General features: G+C 40.9%; 1 protein-coding gene across 2 annotated transcripts in view; it reads right to left on the bottom strand.

Annotated features, from left to right (window-relative positions):
- LOC132823148 (serine/threonine-protein kinase 32A-like) overlaps positions 1-23,168 on the bottom strand; it is a 290,383-nt gene that overhangs the window by 178,759 nt on the left and 88,456 nt on the right. For both annotated transcript variants that reach the window (XM_060836715.1, XM_060836716.1), the window contains exon 3: positions 15,256-15,407. In XM_060836715.1, the coding sequence (XP_060692698.1) occupies positions 15,256-15,407 (152 nt within the window). The remainder of the gene's footprint in view (positions 1-15,255; positions 15,408-23,168) is intronic.

Raw genomic sequence — 23,168 nt, 5'->3', positions numbered from 1 at the left:
AAGCTCTAATATTGAATATATTTAAGATTGCAATAGAATGATTTTAGACTCTCGTGAGTTGAAGGAATGGGCAGGAAAGAAGTTGAAGATCAGTCATGATTATATGGAATGCCATAGCAAGCTCATGAGGTCATTTTGTGTACTCCTGATCCTTTTTCTGCTCTGCCTTCCTTCTTGAGCTTTTCAGTCAAGACTCCACCTGCCCATCAACAAATAATATAGTATATAATGGTAACACTCCAAGAACCTTCCTTTTAATACTCCTTGCAAGCTTGGATCACAACATAAAACAAGGGCTGATCCTAATTAACCACTGAGCACCAGGGTCCCAGGTTTGATTCCAGCCTTGGGCGACTGTCTGTGTGGAGTTTGTACATTCTCCCTGTGTCTGCGTGGGTTTCTTCTGGGTGCTCCAGTTTCCTCCCACAGGTCCAAAGATGTACAGGTCAGGTGAATTGGCCATGCTAAATTGCCCACAGTGTTAGGTGCATTAGCCAGAGGGAAATGGGACAGGGTGGGTTACTCTTCAGAGGGTCGGTGTGGACCTGTTGGGCCGAAGGGCCTGTTTCCACACTATAGGGAATCTGATCTATAGTAAGTCATTAATCTTCCAATTATATTGTATGACAAGGCCATTGCCAACAATTGCAGTGCGTATCAATTGGTGTATTATTATGGTGATTGATGGATGAATGAACTAAACGCATTTCATTACAAAAGAAGGAATTGGTTCACTGAGCTGCTACATTAGTCTTCTAAATTCTAGAGACAAGGAGTGATCAGGTCAGAGTCTTCAAAATATTAACTGGAAAAGACAGGATAAATAAATTATTTCCACTATTTGGGTTTCTAGAACTAGGATACATAGTCTGAGAATGAGGAGCAGATTGTTCAGGAGAGATGTGAGGCAACAATTCTAAGCATAAAGCATAATAGGTGCTTGCAATTCTATTTCACAAACATTAGTGAATGCTACATTAGTTGTTAGTTTTAAATCTGAGACAGATATACTTTTGTCATGCAAAGGTACTAAGGGAGAATGGCCAAAGGGAATTAAATGGAGTTCGGTCACAGACCAGTCATGAACTCATTGAATGGTGGAATAGGCTCAATGGCCTACTCCCATTCCTGTATAACTGAATCAGTGGGTTCTTAAAATGGCATGTCTGACAACTGGCAGTGTTAAAAAGACCATGGAATGGATTTTGAAATTAGTTGACATTGTTTTTTTCCATTCTTCAGTTCATCTTTACTTAATCTACGATTTGTTTAATATTCTGAGGGGGTGCTTTGTGAAATTGCTCCACATTCCCAAAGGCATTTAGGAAACATTCTTCTACATTTAGTTATTTATCTGTATCACGTCAGTTGCTTTCTATAGGTGCCATTTTTCAAGGTCACATCAGCACAGCAGCAGTGATGCACCTCATCTGTTAGCATTGATCTTTTTAATTTGAATTCTATTGCAGATGTTTTTTCAGCTCTTTCGAATTAGATAACTGTCATAGTATTGTTTTGTTTTACTTAAAATCTGTTTCAAATACTCATTACGACCCTAACCTACCACCTTAGTTTTCCATTACAATGGGAAATTAAATTGTTGGCAATTTAGGTGCTACACATATAGTTTGAGAAGAGATTATGTGAATGATTTTCATTCCATTCAATATGATCTTAAATTATTGCATAAGCATACTCACACATGAAAATTATGCCTTAAGTGTAATTGAATTAATTATCTCAGCTGCTGTGATTTCTTGGCACGCAAAGACAAGAATTTGGAACACAGCATTACTGCAGATCTAGCTACAAATCAGAATAAATTCTCTAGCCAGTTTACTACTAATGACAGTGAGCAACACTAGGTATCTTTTCACACACTGTATTTCATGCATGAATTATGTTCAGACATGGTTTTAATTTTATATATTAAAGGCCCTGTGGTTCATTATGCTCATCCAATCAGTACCTTAGCTACAAAGGCTGACAAAATCTCAAGTTTTGTTTTCAGTCTGTGTTAATTCAGCTGATCCCAATCATTTAGTATAAATATTTTAGGATGAACTGGCAGTGAAACGCATCCCTTACTTAAAAAGGTCTTCAAAGCAAATCATAGAGGAGTTTACACCAGCACAGTTTCTGCTGCTTGTTGGATAGTGAACTTTCTTTGGAGCAACGTAGCGTTCACCAAGGGCCTGATGAGGAGATGCACATTTGGTACAGTTAAAGCCATTGTGTCATGACAACTTTCTCAACCTGGATCTTATTTTAGAAATAGGAAGCTCGAGCCAGAAACATTAGGCCACATGGGAACCATTTCAACAGAGCAGATGTTCAGACATTTATTTTTCTAGGAGGCCTCAGGTTGAATGCTTGACTAAGTTCCAAGATTCACAAATAGATTTGTTCAGCAGAGTGCTTTGCTCACATGTTAAAATGGGACAACTGACTAAAGTTTCTGTTATTGTTGGATTCTTAGCTATGCCTGATTAGTACTTTGTAGTTACAAGAGCAAGTTTCTTTCAAAGCAGATTTCTGAATGGATGTCTTCCTTCAATCTGCCTTTCATAACTTGCCATTGTTATTAGATAGCTCATTGATTCTGAGCAAATCACACACTGAACCGAGTGCGGATGAAGTGGTAACAGGTCAAGGAGGTGGTATGAGGTCATTAAAGTGGCATTGGGCAGGACATTAAAAACATAATTTTCAAAAGGTTTCCAAATTCCACCTATAGTTAATGAATCCTCTGAGGGATTGTGAACTGTGAGTCTAAGAAAAGTTTGCCCAACCATAAATATTGCACTGGGGTATGAGATACTGACTCCAATAATGTAACCAGTCAAGTTGAAGTGGGAGATGTGGACTTACTACTCACACTCTTAATCCATACATTGAAAATTGCCAGCTGTATGAATGGGGAGGCAATTACAGGAATCTGGTCCTGACCGTTCATTTCTAAAGACATTCAGCATCAGCCCAATTCCACAGAAATCTAGCCCTTCTAGCTTGCAAGAGTAGAAAAAAAGACATTAAAATAATTGAGTCCAGAAGTAAAAAATGATGAAGAATGTTTCATCAACCAAAGAACTGAGATGGGGAGTAGAGATGGGCACAGTGGCAGAGATGTAAGTAGATAGTTTTGGCATTGGACAAAATATGAGCTTTGAAACTAAGCACAGGGCCAAGTAGAATAGCAAGGTTTAGTATGGTCTGGTTCATCTGGAGGAGGAAGCGGTGAGAAGGGTCGAATTGTTAGCATGGAATTGTAATTTACAGTGAGGACTGAAAATGATGATTTTGACCTTCCTGTTCTTAAATTGAAGCAACATTTGACCTCATATAAATATTCAGTCAGCAATCAAGGAAACACTGAAATGTGGTGGAGCAATTGTCTTCAATAACAAGTTTCAGTACCATAAATTGAGCTCTCCTGTTTGAGGGGTCCATTAAAAAATGATAATAAGCTTCCATTGTGCAAATGCTATGCAGAGACAAGGAGTCAAGCTCAGATTAGGGAAATGGAACAAACAAGTTTGCTTTAACAAACTTGAACAAGTTCAGATAAAGAACAGATTGACCAGAGAAGCAGTATTGGCAATTTTGAAAGGAAACATGTAAGATACGTGGAAGAAAAAAGGAATATAGAAATGAAATTTTGCAATGTAGGGGAGTTTTCACACTTGTCCCATCGTTGTCATCAAAACAAATGGAATGCTTTCAATTATTACAGAAAAAAATGACCCTTTCTCTCAAGAATGGTCCCAGGAATGAAAAGCTTAACTGTATAAGGAACATTTGAGAACTCTGGGTGCACACTCGACGGGAGTTTAGAAGGATGAGGGGGGATCGAATTGAAACTTACAGAACACTGAATGGTCTGGACAGAGTGGATGTTGGGAAGATGATTCCATTGTTAGAAGAGACTAGGGCTTGAGGGCACAGCTTTAGAGGAAAGGGAAGACCTTTTAGAACAGAGATAAGGAGAAAAGTCTTTAGCCAAAGGGTGGTGAATTTGTGGAATTCACTGCCACAGAAGGCTGTGGAGGCCAGGTCACTGAGCATGTTTAAGAAGGACATAGGTAGATTCTTGATTGTCAAGGGGATCAAAGGTGGAAAGCGGGAGAATGGAGTTGAGAAACTTATCAGCCATGATTGAATGGTGGAGCAGATTCAATGGGCTGAATGGCCTAATTTCTGCTCCTATGTCTTATGTTCCTATAACTATAACTATAACATGCTTTAAAGAGAGGGCAAATGGTGATGTAACAACATTGTTATTGGCACCGACTAGTAATTCAAAGTAATTCATCATTCCTGATGAAGGGTTTATGCCCGAAATGTCAATTCTCCTGCTCCTCAAATGCTGCCTGACCTGCTGTGCTTTTCCAGCGCCACACTTTCGACTCTGATTTCCAGCATCTGCCGCCCTCACTTTCTCCTAGTAATTCAAAGGCCCAGGCTCGTGGTTTGTGGACATTACCATAGTAGGAAGTGAAGTTTGAATCAATGAAAATCCAGAACCAAAAAAAAGCTAGCCTACTGGTGACTATATAGTATTCGCTGACTATTACTAACAAAAACTTACCTGTCATCTCTCTCTTTCTGCCATCAGTCCCTCTGTTGGACTCACGGTTTATAGAACATAGAACAGAGAACACTACAGCACAGTAGAGGCTCGATGTTACTCTGCCCTGTGAAACCAATCTGAAGCCCATCTAACCTACACTATTCCATTCTTGTCCATATGCCTATCCAATGACCATTTAAATGCCCGTAAAGTTGGCGTGTCTACAACTGTTGCAGGCAATGCGTACCATGCCCCACTATACTCTGAGTAAATAAACAATCTCTGACATCTATCCTAAATCTGTCACCTCTCAATTTGAAACTCTGCCCCCTTGTGCAATCCAGAACCACTCTCAAAAAAAGGCTCTCATTGTTTAACCTTCTGATTATCTTATATATCTCAATTAAGTCACCTCCCAACCTTCTTTTCTCTAATGAAAACTGCCTCAAGCCCCTCAACCTTTCCTCATAAGACCTTCCCTCCACACCAGGCAACATCCTAGTAAATCTCTTCTGAACCCTTTCCAAAGCTTCCACATCTTTCCTATATTGACCGAACTGCACTCCAAATGCGGCCACGCCAGAGTTTTATACAGCTGCAGCATGACCTCATGGTTCTGAAACTGATCCCTCTACCAATAAAAGCTAACACATCACATGCATTCTTAACAGCCCTATCAACCTGGGTGGGTACTTTGAGGGATCTGTATACATGGACACTACATGGATCTATGTACATGCTCATCTACACTACCAAGAATCTTACCATCCGCCCTGTAATCTGCATTCCCGTTACTCTTTCCACAATGAATCACCTCACACTTTTCTGCATTAAACTCCATTTGCCACCTCTCAGCCCAGCTCTGCAGCTTATCTATGTCTCTCTGTCACCTATAACATCCTTTGTCACTCTCCACAACTGTACTGAGCTTAGTGTGGTCTGCAAATTTACTAATTTGGTTTGGGGTCTCTTTTATTAAATTCAGGCATGCTATAACTTAGCAGCTAAATGCAATTCAAGTTCTTGTACAAAGCTAAACCCAACGAAACAAAGTCTCAGCAGTCTTGAAGGAAGAATTATTTCAACCTTTCAAGATGCTGAGATGATGTTATGATGGGCATAACTTCCTTCATCTGTCAACAAAGTCATGGGTGATGCAGTTCAGGAGGTGACCAGTCTCCCGAAAGTTTTAATTTTTAATGACTTCCATTATTTCATCTCCTTGCTGCAATGAATGCTGAAAGTTTGACCCTGCTCCTGCAAACTACTGCTCTGTTCCAGTCCCCATGATTTCCCTTTAAGATGCCTCTCCAGGCCCATGACAATCAGTTATCTTACTAGATTTAACATCTTTCCACAAACATCATTAGTTAATGCAAATTAAGCTCAAACATGCATATTTATCGTGCCTCCCACTGACACCCCACACACTGTCAGCCTGATCTATGCTACGTAGGATTTACACCCCGTGAATTTAAAAGTACCAGAGAGAACTTTCAAAGTCAACTGTCGGGGGCGGGGGGGGGGGGGGGGGGGGGGGGGGTGTTGCATGATATAATATAAGAAAGTCCAATGCTGATTGACTTTAGTGAGACCAGAAATGAAGGACTTCATTTGCCAGGAGACATAGGAGAAATTTGGATTATTCTGTTTTGAGCAGAAAAGGTTGAGAGGAAATTTAAGAGGTGTTCAAATGATGAAAGCCATTGATAGAATGGACAGGAAGAAACGGTTTCCACTGGCAGGAGGACTGTTAACCAGAGGACGTAGACTAACGATAACTGGTGAAAGAATCATTTGGGAAATAAGGAGAACTCTTTTTTTGTAGAATGAGTCATTGTGATCTGGAATACATTGTCTTAAAGGCTGTTGTATGGCTTCTTAAAATAGGAACAAAGTTACAGATCTATTGGAAAAGAGCAGGGAAGTGGAATTAATTGGACAGTTGTTTTCAGACAGTCAACACAGGCACAATAGGACAAACAACTCTCCTTCTATGCTGTATGATTTCATGACATAATTTAACTTAGACAAGATCCCAGCAGTGATAAAGAAAAACAATGAGGGAAAACACTATAAAAGTAAGTTACAGCAAGTTAGTTTAGTCCTTGGACTTATTGTCCCTTTGTGAAGTTAGACAGAAAGTATACCTTTGCACAGGCTAAGTCTATTAGAATGGATTTTTATTTCACTGCTTTGTTAATCTAGTGATGTTATTGAACCTTACACAGATGGATTGCTGGAGGCACAGTCAAAGCTTAAAGGAGTTGCCTGTGGTTGTGTGCGTGTACAAGCATGCAAAAAAGACCAATAGTTTGTAAAATTCTGACATGTGTGTCAGCATTGTTTTTGTGGGATGCACAAACAGGTCTATTGAGGTTCATTTATTTTGAGTCAATCATTTCAGTTTTAAAATATCACCTTTTTGATAAATCTCATTTGGAAACCAAAATAAACTGATCTCTGTGTTCAAAAGAGTTTTCTGATTAAAAAAGCAATAAGTGCTGGAAAATCTCAGCAGAACTGACAACATCTATAGAGGAAAACAGAGTGAACATGTTAAGTACAGTGATTCTTCATCCGTACACAAAATAGCTGAGCAAGGTTGGTAATAATGCTGATAACTGAGGAATGAATAGAGTACTTGGAGGCAGTGCCCAGAGAGAGAGAGAAAACAGAAGCGAGGTAAAGAGAGAGATTACATAGAAACATAGAAAATAGGTGGAGGAGTTAGCCAATAGGCTCTATGGGCCTGCACCACCATTTAATATGAACATGGCTGACCATGTAATTTTAGTATCTCACTCTTGCTTTCTTTCCATATTCCTTGATCCCTTTAGTTGCAAGGGCCATGTCCAGCTCCCTCTTAAATATATCTAACGAACTGGCCCCAACAGCTTCTTGTGGGAGAGAATTGTACAGGCTCATAATTCTGAGTGAAGAAATCCTTTCTCATCTCCGTTCTCTACCCCTTATACTTAGGTTGTGATCTCTCATTCTGGACATCCCCAACAATGGGAACATTTTTCCCGCACCTAGCCTGTCCAGTTCCATTAGGATTTTATATGGTTCCATGAGAGCCCCCTTAATCTTCTAAATTCCAGCGAGTACAAGCCCAGATGATCCAGTCTTTCCTTGTTTTCCAGCACTGCCATCCCAGGAATCAGTCTGGTGAAACTTTGATGGACTCAATAGCAAGCACGTTCTTCCTCAGACTTCCTCTGATCTCCAGCATCTACAGTCCTCACTTTCTCTTAGACTAGGAGAGCAAAGTTTCACACGATACTCAAGGTATGGCCTCACCAAGGCCCTGTACAACTGCAGCAAGACATCCCCACTCCGATATTCAAATCCTCTCTCTATGAAGGCTTGGTGCCATTAGCTTTCCTCACTGCATGCCAACCTTCAGCAGCTGATCCACCATAACACCCAGGTTTTATTTTTTCATAAACTGCCACCATTCAGATAATAATCTGCTTTCCTGTTTTTGCGACCAAAGCGGATAACCTCACATTTATCCAAATTATATTGCATTTGCCCTGACGAGTTTCAAGTAGATAGGATAGTGAAGAAGGCATTTAGTATGCTTTCCTTTATTGGTCAGAGCATTGAGTTTAGGAGTTGCTAAGTCATGCTGCAGTTGTACAGGACATTGGTTAGGCCACTGTTGGAAATTTGTGTGCATTTCTGGTCTCCCTCCTACCAGAAGGATGTTATGAAACTTGAAAGGGTTCAGAAAAGATGTACAAGGATGTTGCCATGATTGGAGGATTTGAACTATAGGGAGAGGCTGAATAGGCTGGGGCTTTTTTCCTGGAGCATCAGAGGCTGAGGGGTGACCTTATAGAGGTTTATAAAATCATGAAGGGCATGGATAGGATAAATAGACAAGGTCTTTTCCCTGGGGTGGGAGGGTCCAGAACTAGGGGGCATAGGTTTGGGGTCAGAGGTGTAACATATAAAAGGGACTTAAGGGGCAACTTTTGCATGTAAAGAGTGGTGTGTGCATGAAATGGGCTGTCAGAGGAAGTGGTGGAAGCTGGTACAATTACTACATTTAAAAGGCATCTGCATGGGTACATGAATAGGAAGGGTTCAGAGGGATATAGGCCAAGTGCTGGCAAATGGGACTGGAGTAATTTAGGATATCTGGTCAGCATGGACGATTTGGACCGAAGGGTCTGTTCCATGCTGTACATCTCTATGACTCTATGAGAAGCCAAGAAAGAGATAAATGCTGAGGAGGGTGTGAACAAGAAGTGGAAATGGTTGAAAATGGGTTGGTTGTATTGTGCATACAAAATAGGAATTAGGGTTGTAGGTGATGAACATGGAGAAGGATGTTCACATTCTGAAATTGTTAATCTCGGTGTTGAGTCCTGAGGCTATAAAGTAGCTTGCACTGAGCCTCACTGGCCTCAATCTTGACCAAGCGGACGTAGGTGGTGATGGATGTGGGCAGTTCAGGCTTTCTCTCAAAGGAAGAGAGTGCTCTATGACCTTCCTGAGGGGGCATGGACATGTGGAGGGATTGCCTGTCCATGGAAAAAAAAGGAGGTGGCTAGTGTCTGCAAACAGGAAGTTTTGAAATGTATATAAAATATCAGACAAATTGTGGCTGGAAGAGGGAAGGGGCTGGGCAAGGGGAAAGAAAAATCAACTCAAGATAGAAAGAAATAAGTTCTGTAGGGCAGGAACAGGCTGAAACAAAGGGCCTGTTAGGTAGTCCTGTTTGTGGTTCTTGGGAGAAAGGTAAATGTGGACTGTATGAAGTTGGGAGACTGTGCCATCAGAAGCTGTGTAGGAGAGATCCCAAGATGAGATGAGGTTAATGACCTTTGTGGACACAATAGCTGGATGGTCAATGATGGAATCATGGTCCGGGGAAGAGAGAAGGAGGTGTCCAAGAGTTGGTGCTCAGCCTCTGTAATATAGAGGTCAATGTGCCAGGCAATAGCAGCACCAACCTTATGGACAGGTTTGATTAAGAGACCAACTTGCAACAGCTATCTGGTTGCTCCTGGAAAAATAGTACTCCTAAGCCTGTAGCTGAAGCATTGCTATGCTGGTTAGAAAGGAGAGATCATAGTTTGCCAACATATCTATATACCTCAGCATGTTCTTGATCCTCAGAAAAATATTTCTTGATTTGGGTTCCAACAACCATCTTGAGCTGTATGCATTGAGATCCATAAAATAATTAAGCATTCAGGTGTAATGCTCAGAGGATAAGAAGAGAGATCTTAAACTGTTCTGTAAAAATTATATTGTCTTCCTTACATTTTCTTGAAATGGACTCTTACTGGAATTTAAAAATGGCTACCATCAAACACAGAATGGAATAGGTTGACGACTTCTGGAAATGTCCAGCTGACATCATCCTCTTGGGATGTACTAATTTTTGCATTGTATGAACATTCAGCCAAGCCAACACAAAAGACCAGTGGACAAGATGGCTACCTCAGCCTGTTCTGAACAAAGGAGACCACTGAAATTCATTATTACTTGATTTTTATTCATTCCACAGTAACCTGTCCCAATGCAATTCAATCCAAAGTAAAGGCTTTCAGAGGAGTAATGAAAGTGCATTCCTTACCTCGAACTACTCGCTAAGATTTTTGCTCACTTCACCCTTGCTTCTTTTGTAGGTCAATTTAAATTTATGCTGTCTTGTTCCTTTTAGGAGTAGGAACAGATTCTCCCAATCTACTCTTTTTAGCTGGCTTATGATTTTGAAAACCTTTACCAAATCTCCACTCAGCTTCCTTCTCTCAGGATAGAACAATCCCAACTTCTTCAATCTACCCTCATAAATGAAGTTCCTCATTCCTGGAATCATTCTCGTAGTCCAGTTCCGCACTCTCTCCAAATGCATTCACATCTTTCCTATAATGTGTTGCCCACAGCTGTGCAGGGAATTGGTTTAGTTCAGTTGGCTGGGTCATTAGTTTGCAGAGCAGTGTGATGCCAAAAGCATGGGTTCAATTTCCATCAATGCTTTGAGGTTACCCCATGAATGTATTTCTTTCTCAACCTCTTCCCTCACCTGAGGTCTGGTGGCCCTCAGGTTAAATCACCACCAGTTGCTTTCCTCTAATAGGAAAGTAGCCCTATGGTCTGGTAAGACTATGGCGACACAACAACTGTGCACAATTACTTCAGCTGAGGTTTAACAAGCTTCTTGAACAAGTTAAACATCACCTCCTTGTACTTGTATTCTACGCACCTATTAATAAGGCCAAGTACACTGTGTGGTTTATTAACTGCTCTTTCTGTTTGTCCAGCTTCCTTCAATGAACTGCACACAAATTTGGCATTAGAATTTTACTCCCGATTTTATATTGTTTTTCAATGTTCTTCCCAAAGCATATCCCAAAGTTCTAAACTGGAGAAAGGCCAATTTTGACGGTATTAGGCAAGAACTTTCAAAAGCTGATTGGGGGCAGATGTTTGCAGGTAAAGGGATGGCTGGAAAATGGGAAGCCTTCAGGAATGAGATAACGAGAATCCAGAGAAAGTATATTCCTATCAGGGTGAAAGGGAAGGCTGGTAGGTATAGGGAATACTGAATGACTAAAGAAATTGAGGGCTTGGTTAAGAAAAAGAAGGAAGCATATGTCAGGTATAGACAGGATAGATCGAGTGAATCCTTAGAAGAGTATCAAGGCAGTAGGAGTATACTTCAGAGGGAAATCAGGAGGGCAAAAAAGGGGAAATGAGATAGCTTTGGCAAATAGAATTAAGGAGAATCCAAAGGGTTTTTACAAATATATTAAGGACAAAAGGATAACTAGGGAGAGAATAGGGCCCCTCAAAGATCAGCAAGGCAGCCTTTGTGTGGAGCTGCAGAAAGTGGGGGAGATACTAAACAAGTACTTTGCATCAGTATTTACTGTGGAATAGGATATGGAAGATATAGGCTGTAGGGAAATAGATGATGACATCTTGCAAAATGTCCAGATTAGAGGAGGAAGTGCTGGATGTGTTGAAACGCATAAAGGTGGATAAATCCCCAGAACCTGATCAGGTGTACCTTAGAACTCTGTGGGAAGCTAGAGAAGTAATTGCTGGGCCTCTTGCTGAGATATGTGTATCATCGATAGTCACAGGTGAGGTGCCGGAAGACTGGAGTTTGGCTTAATAAGGGTGGTAAGGACAAGCCAGGGAACTATAGACCAGTGAGCCTGACGTTGGTGGTGGGCAAGTTGTTGGAGGGAATCCTGAGGGACAGGATGTACATGTATTTGGAAAGCCAAGGACTGATTAGGCATAGTCAACATAGCTTTGCGCATGGGAAATCATGTCTCACAAACTTGATTAAGTTTTTTTGAGGAAGTAACAAAGAGGATTGATGAGGGCAGAGCAGTAAATGTGATCTATATGGACTTCAGTCAAGCATTTGACAAGGTTCCCCATGGGAGAATGGTTAGCAAGGTTAGATCTCATGGAATACAGGGAGAACTAGCCATTTGGATACAGAACTGGTTCAAAGGTAGAAGACAGAGGGTGGTGGTGAAGGGTTGTTTTTCAGACTGGAGGCCTGTGACCAATGGAGTGCCACAAGGACCAATGGAGTGCCACATGGAGTGCTGGGTCCTTTACATTTTGTGATTTATATAAATGATTGGGATGCGAGCATAAGAGGTACAGTTAGTGAGTTTGCAGATGACACCAAAATTGGAGGTGGAGTGGACAGCGAAGAAGGTTACCTCAGATTACAACAGGATCTTGATCAGCTGGGCCAATGGGCTGAGAAGTGGCAGATAGAGTTTAATTCAGATAAATGCGAGGTGCTGCATTTTGGGAAAACAAATCTTAGTAGGACTTATGCATTTAATGGTAAGGTCCTAGGGAGTGCTGCTGAGCAAAGAGACCTTGGAGTGCAGGTTCATAACTCCTTGAAAGTGGAGTAGCAGGTAGATAGGACAGTGAAGAAGGTGTTTGGTATGCTTTCTTTTATTGGTCAGAGTATTGAGTACAGGAGTTGGGAGCTCATGTTGCGGCTGTGCAGGACATTGGTTGGGCACTGTTGGAATTTTGTGTGCAATTCTAGTCTCTTTCCCATTGGAAAGATGTTGTGAAACTTGAAAGGGTTCAGAAAAGATTTACAAGGATGATATCAGGGTTGGAGGATTTGAGCTATAGGGAGAGGCTGAACAGGCTGGGGCTATTTTCCTTGGAGCATTGGAGGCTGAGGGGTGACCTTATAGAGGTTTACAAAATCATGAAGGGTATGGGTAGGATAAATAGATAAAGTATTTTCCCTGGGGTTGGCGAGTCCAGAACTAGAGGATATAGGTTTAGGGTGAGAGGGGAAAGATATAAAAGAGACCTAAGGGGCAATTTTTTCACACAGAGGGTGGTACGTGTATGGAATGAGCTGTCAGAGAAAGTGATGGAGACTGGTACAATTGCAACATTTAAGAGGCATTTGGATGGGTGTATGAATAGGAAGGATTTGGAGGGTGGGGTGCTGGCAGGTGGGACTAGTTTGGGTTGGGATATCTGGTCAGCGTGGATGGGTTAGACCGAAGGGTCTGTTTCCATGCTGTACATCTCTACGACTCTATGACTCTATCACTTCACACTTCTCAGCACTGAACTTCATATGCCACCATTTCACCAATCTATCAATGTCTTTTGAGCACCACACTTTCCTCCTCACATTTTGCAATTGTTCCAAATTGTGCGTCATCTGCTGACATTGAAACTTTACCTGGCACACCGAGATCCAATCATTAATATGTATCAAAAAAAGCAATGGCCCCAATACTGACCTCTAGATAACTCAAGTACAAATCTTTCTCAGCCTAAAAAATATCCATTGATCATTACTCTCTGTTTCCTATCACTCAGCCAATTTAATATCTAATGTTGTAGCCAATGCTATCTTTGGAATGAGACAGATAGAGGAGTCCTATGAAGCAGGTGGCTAGAGTTAGAGACAACCTGGAAAGGAGGTACAGGAAAAGGAGATAGACTTGGGAGGGAGAAAAAAGGAAGGTGATGCTCTTGGGAATGAGGAGAAAGAAGGGAGATGAGAGAGATCAGATGAGGAAATGGTGATAAATAAGTATTAACCAGAAGAGTAAAGGGTGCAGGACAAAATTAAGTCTGGTTGCAGAGAGGATGGAGAATTACCATGGGTAAATTGTAGTCAAGATTAGAGTGGTGCTGGAAAAGCACAGCAGGTCAGGCAGCATTCGAGGAGCAGGAAATTCCATGTTTCGGGCAAAAGCCCTTCATCAGGAATGAGGCCTCATTCCTGATGAAGGGCTTTTGCCCGAAACATCGATTTTCCTGCTCCTCAGATACTGCCTGACCTGCTGGGATTTTCCAACATCACTCTAATCTTGACTCTAATCTCTAGCATCTGCAGTACCCACCTCCACCATGGGGTAATGTGTAGCTAAGTACAGTACTTCAAAATTATTCCATTCTAATATTGTACCTCATATACCAAATTAAGGCTAATATCAGCTGAGAGCTATTCAAGGTGAGTAAATCAGATCTGTGCAGCTTACCAAAGATGATAACACTAAAATCTCTGCTTATTTGTATGCAAATTTTATTATCAATTTGCCAACTGTCCTATTAAGTATCTGCTAGCATTAAACATGCAGCTGAGAAGGTTCCCAAGTGGAGCCACTGCGAAGTCAAAATGATGTGAAACCCCCTCCTGGAACTGATACTACACTTTCTTGCCTAAATAGAATTTGGATTATTGAACATCAGAATTACACATCAAATAAGAAGCCAATAAAATTTCACATGAAATAAAATAAGACATTATAATTGGCATGTTACCGAGTTTGGAAAATCAATTTTTACTGCATCAGAACCTTTCGCATCAAATGAAGACTTTCTATCTATTTCCTTTGTTATATATACACACTAAGATATACGAAATATATAAAATATACATGTTTTTTCTTATGCCGTTTATCTTTAAATTTGCTTTTTTAGTGCTATGCAGTGTGATATTGCATTGGCATTTATTTGCCAGTATCTGGAATGGTTAAAAAACATGTTTCAGAATTTGGAATTCATGCATGCAATTCAGCAATTCAGAATACAATTAAGGGATAAGAAAATGGTATCTATGCCATACGTGTCTTCATTGGAGAGTTAGACAATGGACCAGGCAATTACTGCAATGATTTTCCACTGCCTTCTAAAGGATGGCTGACCAAGAGTCTCTCCTGCTCTTACTGCCCGACATGATACTATGAGCTTTAAAGTCTGATAATCAGCATGTTTGACCATGTTACAAATACATTTTCCATTGTGAACAAGTTCTGGTCTTGGGTTTGAAACTGGAATTTCTAGCCCAGAGATAGCAAGGTTAAAACTGTGCCACAATACCTCCCTATCTATAACATAGGGATAGGTAAATATGAGACACAGAGTAAACAACAATAAACAAATAAAGATTGGTCAATAGGATATACAGGATAGACAGGTAAATATGATCTTTAGAATCCAAATAGGCAGACAGGATATATGGAATACAGACGGAGTCAATAGTATTTATAGAAGTAAGATGCGTAAAGACTAGTATTGTAGATTGTATCAAAGCATTAGTCAGTAACACAAAACTCAGGGGGTGATTCTTACCAATGGATCAACTATTATGAAATTCATCAAAAGACAATTAAATGCATCTTACAATTAGCAGAATTTACCATAAATTGACAAGAAATGGATGCTCCAGACCCTGCATAACCTGCAACTCTTTAAATACATTCCGCACTTCATTCCGCTCTACACACTGCTGCTTGTTCATGTACTTCATGGCGTACATCTTCTTTGAGTCTTTCTTCTGTACAATGCAGACCTGGAAATCACAAAATTACAATTAAAGAAAGTGAGAGATAGCTCTGGGTGAATGCACTAAAATATAAATCAGGAAGATGGGTAGCTTGTGCCCAACTGAAATCCATAGAAACTGGGGCAACACATACTAATTACTAAATAAAAATGAAATAACGGATTGATTCTGATTTCTCTCCATAGATGCTGCCAGCCCTGATGAGCTTTTCCGGCAATCTCTGTTTTTATTTCTGACCTACCAATTACTACCCCTTTCACATTACTAAAGAACAAAAGCCATTAATGGTTGGAAATTGTCTTTACCAAGAGTAAAATTTGATAAGTGATTGTTGATTTGAGTCCATCAGTTTCTCTCTGGGTGGATTACATCAAATTCATTCCTGCTTCGTTTCCAGTCAGAGCCAGTTCCTCTGGAGTCATTTACAACAATTTATACCCTATTGCTCCTTCCATCAAGAGTTAATTAAAACTTTCTCTTTTTAGCTGCAGGAATTAAATCTCAAAGATTGGTCAGTTCAGCATGTCAACCATTAAAAGAAAATAAGGATTTAAAGGGGCCTTGCAGCTGAATGGCTACCTTTGCTTCCCTCTGAGCTCACGACCCTGATTTTGGAAGCCCTCAATGAGAAGGTTATGTGGATTGCGTATTTTTTTAATTCTTGGAAGTTGCCACCCAGGTTGATATGTTAACTTTTACTGGGAGAGGGATTGAATTTCAGAACCATGAGATTGTGCTGCAGCTGTACAAAACTCTGGTGCGGCCACATTTGGAGTATTGCATACAGTTCTGGTCACTGCATTATAGGCAGGATGTGGAAGCTTTGGAAAGAGTTCAGATGGAGTTTACTAGGATGTTGCCTGGTATGGAGGGAAGGTCTTACGAGGAAAAGCTGAGGAAGTTGAGGCTGCTTCCATCTGCAAGAAGAAGGTTGAGAGGTGACTTAATTGAGACATAGAAGATAATCAGAGGGTTAGATAGGGTGGACAGTGAGAGCCTTTTTCCTCAATGGCAATGGTGAGCACGAGGGGACATAGCTTTAAATTAAGGGGTGACAGACATCAGAGGTAGTTTCTTTACTCAGGAAGTAGTAGCGGTGTGGAACTTTAAGGGCATTTAAATGGGTATTGGATAGGCATATGGATGAGAATGGAACAGTGCAGGTTAGATGGGCTTCAGATTGGTTCACAGGTCAGTGCAACATAGAGGGCCGAAGGGCCTGTACTGCGCTGTAATGTTCTATGTTTTGCATGTTCTAAACCCCTGGCTAGATGGCGATAGTTGTGTGGGGGCATGCCAGACCATGAGGTTGCAGATTGTGCTATAAGTACAATTATGCTGCTGCTGATGGCCCACAGTGTCTCATGGATGTCTAGTCTTGAGTTGTTAGGTTTGTCCCAAGTATGCCTCATTTAGCACAGTGATAGTGCCACACAACATAATAGAGGGTATTCTCAATGTGAAGCTGGGACTTTGTCTCCACAAGAACTGTGAAATTGTCATTCTTACAAGCACTCACGGACAGATACAACCGGCAGACTGTTCAGAATGAGCTTAAGCATGTTTTTCCCTTTTGTTGGTTCCCTGCAGACCAAGCCTAGCAGCTATATCCTTTAGAACCTAACCAACTTGATCGGTAGTGCTGCTGCCGAACCACTCTTGATGGTGGACATGGGGCAAGTATCTTATCCAGAGTACATTTTGTACTCTTTTCACCCTCACTGCTTCCTCCAAGTGTTGTTCAACATGTTAGAGTACGGATTCATCAGCCAAGGGAGGGAAGTATGTGACAATCAGTAGGAAGTTTCCTTGCCTCTGTTCAACCTGAAGCCATGAGATTTCATGGTGTTCCGAGTCAGTATTGAGGGCTCCAGGGCAACTCCCTCCCATCTATATATTACGTGGACAGGACATATTCAGCATTTGGCGACGTTGGTATTTGGGACATTGTCTGTAAGATGTGATTCCATGAGTTTGGCTATGACAGGCTGTTGCTTGATTAGCCTGTGAGATACCTTTCTCCATTTTGGCACAAGCCCTCAGATATTAATAAGGAGGACTCTGCAGGCTTGACAGGACTATTTCTGTCATCGTCTTTTCTGGTGCCGAGGACTGCCAGGCAGTCCATACAGTTTCATTTCTTTGTTAAAACTTGATAGCAATTCATATAATTGCTCGGCCATTTCCGAGGGCAATTGAGGATTGTGGGTCTGGAGTCAGACATATGCCAAACCAGGTGAGGATTGCAGATTTCCTTCCCTAAAGGACATGAGTAATTTGGTTGGGCTTTTCCAACAATTGTCAATGGTTTCATATTCATCAGTACATTCTGAATTCTAGAAATTTTTATTGAATTCAAATTCCATCATTTGCTTTGGCAGAATTTGAACCTGTGTCCCTGGACTAACATTCTAGCATTAAGACCAGCAGGCCATTGTGTCCCCAGGTTAGATGGAGAAGAATGTGAGGATACTCGCCTACTGTATAAACACTAGTTGGGTGGGACCTTTTATTTCTGGGCTGTCCGATTCAAATGACAATTGAGATCCAAGGACTCTGAGTGAAGAAGTGTTGTACTAAATTTGAAATGTTAATGTTGTTTCTCTCCCCAAAGATGCTTCCAGTCCTGTTAAGTTTCTCCAGCATTTTGATTAGATTAGATTCCCTACAGTGTGGAAACAGGCCCTTCAGCTCAACAAGTCCACACCGACCCTCCGAAGAGTAACCCACTTCCCTCTGACTAATGCACCTAACACTATGGGTAATTTAGCAAGGCCAATCCACCTGACCTGCACATCTTTGGACTGTGGGAGGAAACCAGAGCACCCGGAGGAAACCCATGCAGACATGGGGAGAATGTACAAACGCCACACAGACAGTCACCCAAGGCAGGAATCGAACCTGGGTTCCTGGCACTGTGAGGCTGCAGTGCTAACCACTGAGCCACTGTGCTGCCCACCCACTGTGCTGCTCACGGTTCTTGAAATATCCAGGTTATATGAAAAATAAGGGCAATGGGACTAATTAGATTGGTTAACCAAACAGGCAACAATCCTTACTATGGCCTGGATGTAACAGTTAAATAACCTCTTGCCTTTTGCTAGAATGTTCTAGTGCAAAATCCACTGTTTTTTGGATCATGTATGATCACAAGTATCTTTATTGTTATAAAAACATGTTCTTGCTGGAAGAGAGGAGAAAGTAATGTCTAGATCATTATCCCTTAAATCTCCTGTCTGTAAAATTTTGGAATGTAATCATATATAATCCCCTTTTATTATTAGATTGCAGTTTAATGCTGATATTGCTACTCTATAGTTTTAATACTTCCGTGTTATTCCTCCTCTTAGAATGGGCAAAAAGGAGAAAGGAACTTTTCACAGTCCTATGGGTTTATCTCCAAAAACAGATTACTTACTTATTTATTGTTTGTAAGATTTCATTGTTGCTTCAGCCTACAAAAGATCAAATTCAATAATATTTGAGCATTTTAAGAGCCTCAGGACAAAATTTCCGGCTTTAAAGTTGATAAATGTAGTTGATTTAATGAATGGCCTTGTTATTGATGTGAAAGAATTCTTCTTTTCTATCTTTTTGGGAAGTACTCCACTATTTAACTTCATTTCAGTTCATTACAGTTGTGTATAATTGCCCTTCGTTAGTTCGTTATTTATTCTCTAGCTATTGTCCACATCATTAATCCATTGTTTTGCTTCTGCTAATGTCACACTTTTTGTTCAAATTGCACATTTCACAGTACGGAATTTTTTAGAAATGATGCCATTCAAAAACACTTTATGGCTGAATTATCCATAAATAATGGAAAACACAATTGCAAAGGATATCCCAATACAACCAGAATATAAAGGCATCACAAGCCTTTCTGTACATTTGCTACTAGTCCGTGACCCTTCTCAAATAAACTCTGGGTCGATACCTGGTTGAGTTAAGGGGGTATCTAATTGAAACTTACAGAATACTGAATACCCTGGATGGACTGGAGTTTGGAAAGATGTTTCCAATAATAGGAGAGACTAGGACCAGAAGCACAGCCTTAGAGTAAAGGGAAGACCTTTTAGAACAGAGCTAAGGAGAAACTTCTTCAGCCAGAAGGTGGTAAATCTACAGAATTCCATGCCACAGAAGGCTGTGGAAGCCAGGTCATTGAGTGTATTTAAGACTGAGATAGATAGGTTCTTGACTGAAAAGGGGAATCAAGGATTACAGGAGAAGGCAGGAGAATGGGGTTGAAAAACTTAATCGGCCGCGATTGAATGGTGGAGCAGACTCGATGGGCTGAATGGCCTAATTTCAAGGCAAAAGTGAGGACTGCAGATGCTGGAAACCCCAGAGTTGAGATCAGAGTTTACTGTGCTGGAAAAGTAGGTCAGGTAGCATCCGAAGAGCAGGAAAATCGATGTTACAGGCAAAAGCCCTTCATCAGGAATGGCCTAATTTCTATTCCTATGTCTTACGGTCTTCAAACAAGACCTACCAAAAGTGGAGGTTGAAAACATTTTGTTCCCTCCATTTGTTTAGAGGGTCATGAAGAAGTTATGAGAATCTTATCATAACTTCGGTTGCAATCTTGGCTAAAGTTATTTTCCTGATTCTCTCGAACACAGAAAGAGAGCATTCAGGACAATTTTTTTTTGCTGGTACTCCACCTGAGCCTCCACCTATCACATTTTCATTACATCTCAGCAGAATACATTTCTACTTCTTCCTCCCTCCTGTACTTACTTCTTTCTTCAGGCAATGACTCCTAAGAAAGAAATACAGAGAAATGATCTAATGTCATCAAAGTGTTGAGCATAATTTTCTCATCTCTTTTAAAAATAAAGCTAAGGGGAGGCTGCATTTGGATAATGACATACAATATAAAAGATATATGACGGGGCATTCATTGGGTACTCGCTAACTGTGTTGATAGAGAAATGGACCTGACTCTCATGATTTTCCACTTCTTTAGTTAAGAGGCAGATAATCAGTTGCAGAAAGTTTATGATTTCCTAACCTACACTGTCTGGAAGCCATGTTGATTGGGGGCTGTTATGAATGTGGCTGTATTCCCATTTCATTGGTAAACAACCAGTTTCTTTGACTTTCCAACTTTGTGTCATTTACACATGGAGCTATAGGAAAGATGCCGACTACTTATGTCCATAAAAGTGGTCTACTGACTTCTGATACATGCCTGATGAATTAATGAAAGTGGTTTTAGCAAAATGACTGTGCATTCTGGCGAACATCCAGGGGATATATTCCCTTCAGGAAGAAACAATTTCATAACAATGCATTATTCATAGACTCGGAAGATGTCATCTTGGCCTCAACATACAGTCTAATTAATTTCAAACAATGTCCTCATTCCTCTATTAGAAATCTGCTGAGAATACAACTCAATTTTAATTTCTCTGGCTTGCTTTCGATCTATCTTTTTGGCTGCTCTTCCTGCACGGACTTATGCTGAAATAAAGTTCCACACGCATCCTCCATCCACCATCATGATTTTTTTTAATTCACTCACAGGATGTGGGCATCACTGGCTTGGCCAACATTTATTTTTCCATTACTAGTTGTGGTGCACTGCCTTCTTGAACAGCAACAGTCTATGTATAGGGAATCCAGTTTTGTTTCTTTTTTCAGACTTTGCAGGAATTGTTACAAATGAATGGCTTGCTCAAGTAATTAAGAGTTAATCATTTTGCTATGGGTCTGGAGTCACATGCAGACCACACCAAGTAAGGATGACAGATTCCCTTCTCTAAAGGGTTTAGTGAACCAATGGGGTTTTCCAATTATTAACAGTGGCTTCATAATTACCATTAGTCTCTTAATTCCAGATTTTTTTTATGGGATTCAAATTCCACCAGCTACCATGGTGGGATTCCAACTCATGTCCCAAGAACATTAGACTGTTAATTGAGAAATCTAGGTAACCAACAATGCTACTTCGTCATCACCTCCCCATATGATCACTAAATAGGCAACAATGGCAAGTTATTAGAGATGAGATATTAGCTCCAGTTTGATCTTGACCCTGTTCATATTCAAGCTGGGGTGTTAAAATTTAGAAATCTACTATCAGGGCTTGTTGACAAATAATCAGGTACAGGGTGGTTGAAGATTCAAGTGTGTGAGCATCATGTTGCCTGGTAATCCACATTATGGTAGCATTATGCACCAGTGAGACTGCATAACTCCCTAACACACAGCTAGCTTACCATTCTGAAAGATAGCCTCATCCCTTAAAGGAGAGCTGCTCTTATGTAACAGAAGCTCCTGCAACTGCCAAGGAGTTTTTGGCTGCAAGGACCTAGACGGCAGATGGAGCAGTAGGGCAGGGAGGGCAGAGATTTTCAAATGTTGCACTGGAAGCCTTAGTGATTCAGGTGGAAAGGAGGAGAGATGTTTCGTTTCCACAGGTGCCACAGGATTTGGGAGGGAATGGGTGGCACAAAGAGGCCAATTCCCAGACAGACAATTCATTCTCCAAAAAAAAAACTTGGCTGTAGTGCCACGTAAAGTTCAATGAGCTCTTACGGTCAGTGAATACATCATGAAGTGATGTCTCCTGTCCAATCTCTCACTCTGCTTAATAGTACCTTCACTCATCCATCTGCAATAAGGACTCATGCCTAACAATCAGATACTTCACCCGAAGAAACTAACTAATGCTGTCAGCCTCGCACCTGACTGATGCTTCCAAATGCCTTTGATTATGCAGCTATGTCAGAAGCATCACCCAAACACAATAGATGACAGCCCCTGACATTGTTGCCCTGCTTTTATAGGCAGCCCATAACCACAGGTTGCAACCAGAACCTGGTGAGGACAGCCACACTTATAGGTCTGGAAACCGCTGGACATCATGATGTTTTGCACCATGGAGATGGCTGTCATTGAAGTAGCTGTATTTGGCATTGTTGAAGGCATTCAAAATGTGCTGAGTTCCAAATCCTTACATGAAGGCTCCTTCTTTAAAATGTGTCGCATCTTGCAATCCTTCTGGAAGTATGTGCTCCAGTTAGGGTGATCTTGGACCTCTTACTTGCCACTCTCATCGTCCTCCCTTACAACAGTACTCCCCCATTATACTTGTACTTTCAGATACCCAAAAACGTCTACCTAGCCTGCCACCCCAGCCTTGTCATGGTGCAATATTGAACAAGATCTCTGATGAAGAGGCACTGTCACTTCATCTGACGCTTGTAGCTCTCAGCTCAAGACACTGGCACCATGTAAATGAGCCACTGGGTACAAGTGTGCTGCAAGTAAGGAGAAAATGGAGTTTGTGCACTAATTCCCCAGATGACGAGCTCATAGATAAATTCTGCTGTGAAGGATTCAGATGATAATTTCAATGAAGGAACATACAGGAAATCCCTGATCCTGATGGACATAAGGACTCAGATGTTTGAGGTGAAATGGTAGACAGCCACAGAGCTTTCTCACTGTCAAAGAAAATGAATAATTTGGCACAACAATTTGGTTTCAGCTTCTACTGTAACACGAGTAACAAGAAATCACCCAAAAGTTCAGTGTTGTAGTAGAAGCTCAGAACAAGATTATGAGAACCTGAAGATGAGTCAAAGCACTTTGGTGGCCTCAGGAAGATGCTGCAATGATGTGGACCTGGAAAATAATCATGCCTTCATTTTTTTTGTCAAGCAATAGCTTTTTTTAGTGGTACAGCATAACATTGATCTTATTCTAAAATTGATATGTATTAAAGATGCAGAGATCAAGTGTAACATGACTTAC

This window comes from Hemiscyllium ocellatum, chromosome 16 (assembly GCF_020745735.1).
Source record: "Hemiscyllium ocellatum isolate sHemOce1 chromosome 16, sHemOce1.pat.X.cur, whole genome shotgun sequence".
Lineage (NCBI taxonomy): Eukaryota > Metazoa > Chordata > Chondrichthyes > Orectolobiformes > Hemiscylliidae > Hemiscyllium > Hemiscyllium ocellatum.
Note: the sequence above shows the minus strand (reverse complement) of the source record. Positions and strands in the feature narration are given on the sequence as shown.